This window comes from Hydra vulgaris, chromosome 13 (genome assembly GCF_038396675.1).
Source record: "Hydra vulgaris chromosome 13, alternate assembly HydraT2T_AEP".
In the NCBI taxonomy this organism is placed as follows: Eukaryota; Metazoa; Cnidaria; class Hydrozoa; order Anthoathecata; family Hydridae; genus Hydra; species Hydra vulgaris.
This window is the reverse complement of record NC_088932.1, coordinates 45,071,993-45,075,000: the sequence shown is the minus strand read 5'-3', so window position 1 is coordinate 45,075,000 and position 3,008 is coordinate 45,071,993. Positions and strand designations below refer to the sequence as shown.

Sequence of the window (3,008 nt, the reverse complement as noted above, 5' to 3'; positions counted from 1 at the left end):
GTTAAGTGATTTTCTACTACTTTATATATTCTGAACCATATATATATATACTCTGAATCTTTTGTAAAACCTTAATATGAATGTAAATATTTTAAATGACCCTGTATTGGTGAACGATCTTTAAATGCTCAAAACAAAATATCCGAGTTAATAAAGCAGTTTTGCAAAGAGAAATTTATCATAAAATTGGCATTTACTTCTATTAAAATTCAACAGTTTTTTTCATTAAAAGATATTATTCCCCTAAATTTAAAACCTAATGTTGTTTATAAATTTAATTGTACAAATTGGAAGATAAAAAATCACATATATTTCAACATATTAAATCCAACATTGATTGTTTTAATAAAGCAACTGTAGAATGTTTTACCATTCCGGATTCTGCCAAATCAAGCTTAAAACTCTTTCAAAAGAACAACGTTATTTACTACTGATAAGTGTTTAAATTTTTTTTTTTATCTTGAAGCCCATTTATTAGATTAAGTCTTTTTTTATAATCTTAAATTTTTTTATAATCATTCCAACAGTAGATATAAAAATTTCAGTAGCTTTTAGACTTGTTTATAGTTCCATTATGGATTTTATAGTGCAATGTTTTTTCTTGTGCTTTTTGAATGTGCAAGACTTTTCAGTTTTTAACTTATTTTGATGACATTTTTATAAATAATTTGAAATTCTTTATTTAAGTTAACCGTTATCATTACTTGATTAAATTTTTGTGTGTGTGTAATTTAGTTTTTAATGTACTGTAGTTATCATTTGTTTAAAATTGAAGCCCAATTTAACCTCAATTGTCCAATATTTAGAACAATCTTTTTCTAAATACAAGTCCAGTTTTTATTTAATGATTCACTAACATGTAAAAAAATAAGTCCTTAAAAAGTAGATAACTTGGTACTCAAATTAGGCAAAATTTTATAAAAATTATATAAATTTTATATATGTGTGTGTGTAAAAAAATTTAATTCAAAACTCTAATGGTTTTTTCAATGAATTTGATGAATTATTTTATTTTTTATATAGAAACATTTAAGTAGCTGTAAATGTCGAAACACTTTAATGAGCATACCACTGCCTTAGAAGTAGTTGATGGGGTTGATTTAAAAGGATATGAAGTAATTGTTACTGGTGGTAATTCAGGTATTGGTGTTGAAACTGTTAGAGCTTTAGCAAAAGCTGGCGCCAGATGCGTTTTATGCTGCAGAGATATCAGTAAAGGTCAGATAGTTGCTGATGAAATTATAGCATTCACAGGAAATGATTTAGTTGAAGTTGAAAATTTGGAACTGGACTCGTTAGATAATGTAAACAGATTTGTAGAAAGGTATCTTGCTAAAAATAGACCATTGCATATTTTAGTTAATAATGCTGGAATCATGGCTCACCCTTTATCATATACTGTAAATGGATTTGAATCTCACTTTGGTGTCAATCATTTAGGTCACTTTGCATTGACTATTGGTTTATTACCAGCACTTAAGGAAGGAGCAAAGGCTTTAAATAAAAACTCAAGAGTTGTTAATGTATCAGCAACTTTGCATGTATTATCAAATATTGATTTTGACGATATAAACTATTTAAAAGGACGTGAGTATGATCCTATTAACGCTTACGGTCAATCAAAAACATGCAATTGTTTGTTTTCTGTAGCCTTAACAAAACGATACAAAGATTCTGGTATTGTTTCTAATTCATTGATGCCTGGGGTTATTATGACAAACTTGGCAAAACATTTAAGTAAAGAAACTTGGATCGAAAAAGGTTGGATGAACTCTGACGGTACACCAAGGGTAAAGATAAGATCTGCTGAAGCTGGGGCTTCCACAACTGTTTGGGCTGCAGTTTCCAATGAATTAGAAGGTAAAGGCGGATTGTATTTAGAAAATTGTGCCATTGGTAAAGAGCTTTCAACTGCAGAGGAGGTACTATCAAACACTCTTGGATATTTATCATTTATAATGGATGAAGATGCCGCTGACAAGTTATGGATTGTATCTGAAGAATATATCAAGAACAAATCTCCTTAACATTTTTTAAGTGATGATTATATGTTTGATGAACTGTTTAAATTTTGAAAACTAATTTGCTGTTGAAAGTTAATTAGTTTTCATGTTTTGTTTTTATTTTTATTTTTTCCTTGTAGGGTTTTTATATTATTAATTTTTATTTAACATCTACTTTAGCAGTTTCAATTTTAATAACATATTAAGTTCTTTTATAATATTTCTTAATTTTTACTATTTATGAAGTGGTATCGTCAATAAATGTCATTTTTAAAATTTTGAAAACTTGTGTAGTTAACACGTTAATAGCGAGTTTTTGTAAAAATCAGGTAGCCACCCCTCAAAAAGGCTAGAATTTTTGATGTAGATCAAAATACAAAGAAAATCTGTTAAGGAAAATTTATATAAATGTTCCGTTAAATTGGAATCCCCTTTTAAATTTTTAAGATTTTCTGAAATTTTTTAGAAATTTCGTTTTTGTTACCTTAGAAACAATTTTTTTGACAAGGCAAGTAGTTGCGCATAACTTTTGTAGTTAATATCAGACGTAACCAAAAATTAAAATTTATAAAAAATATAGAGAAGAAATGTGGCTCAGTGCTGTTAGCTAATTATCAAAGGGTCTCGTAAATTTTTAGTTTTAAAAGGTTTTGTGAATTTTGAGTGGGAGTCATTTCCAACAGCAAAGAGTTGCGCACAATTTTCCTTGCATATTTAGGCATATCCATAAATTTTGGCTTTAAATTGAAAAAAAATGAGTTGAAAAGAAAGAGTTTTATTGTAACTATCACTGGCAACTATAATAATTTGTTTTCAAAGTTTTCTAAAATTATTTTATCCTGTTATTTGCTAAGCATAATAATAATATATATAGAAGTAACAAAAATATTTAAAGTATATAGAAGTAATAATAATATTTAAACTAAGAGATTATATCTTAATGATCACTATAATGGTCATTAAAATATGTCTTAGTTGGTAAAAAAGTTGGCATTTTTCCAGTTC

The 3,008-nt window shown here is 27.3% G+C and overlaps 1 protein-coding gene across 1 annotated transcript in view; it reads left to right on the top strand.

Moving 5' to 3' along the window:
- LOC100215504 (retinol dehydrogenase 12) overlaps positions 1 to 2,288 on the top strand; it is a 5,321-nt gene extending 3,033 nt beyond the window's left edge. The window contains exon 2 of the mRNA XM_065815436.1: positions 1,024 to 2,288. Coding sequence (XP_065671508.1) covers positions 1,044 to 2,027 — 984 coding nt within the window. The 5' untranslated portion in view covers positions 1,024 to 1,043 and the 3' untranslated portion in view covers positions 2,028 to 2,288. The remainder of the gene's footprint in view (positions 1 to 1,023) is intronic.
- The last annotated feature ends 720 nt before the right edge of the window (positions 2,289 to 3,008 follow it).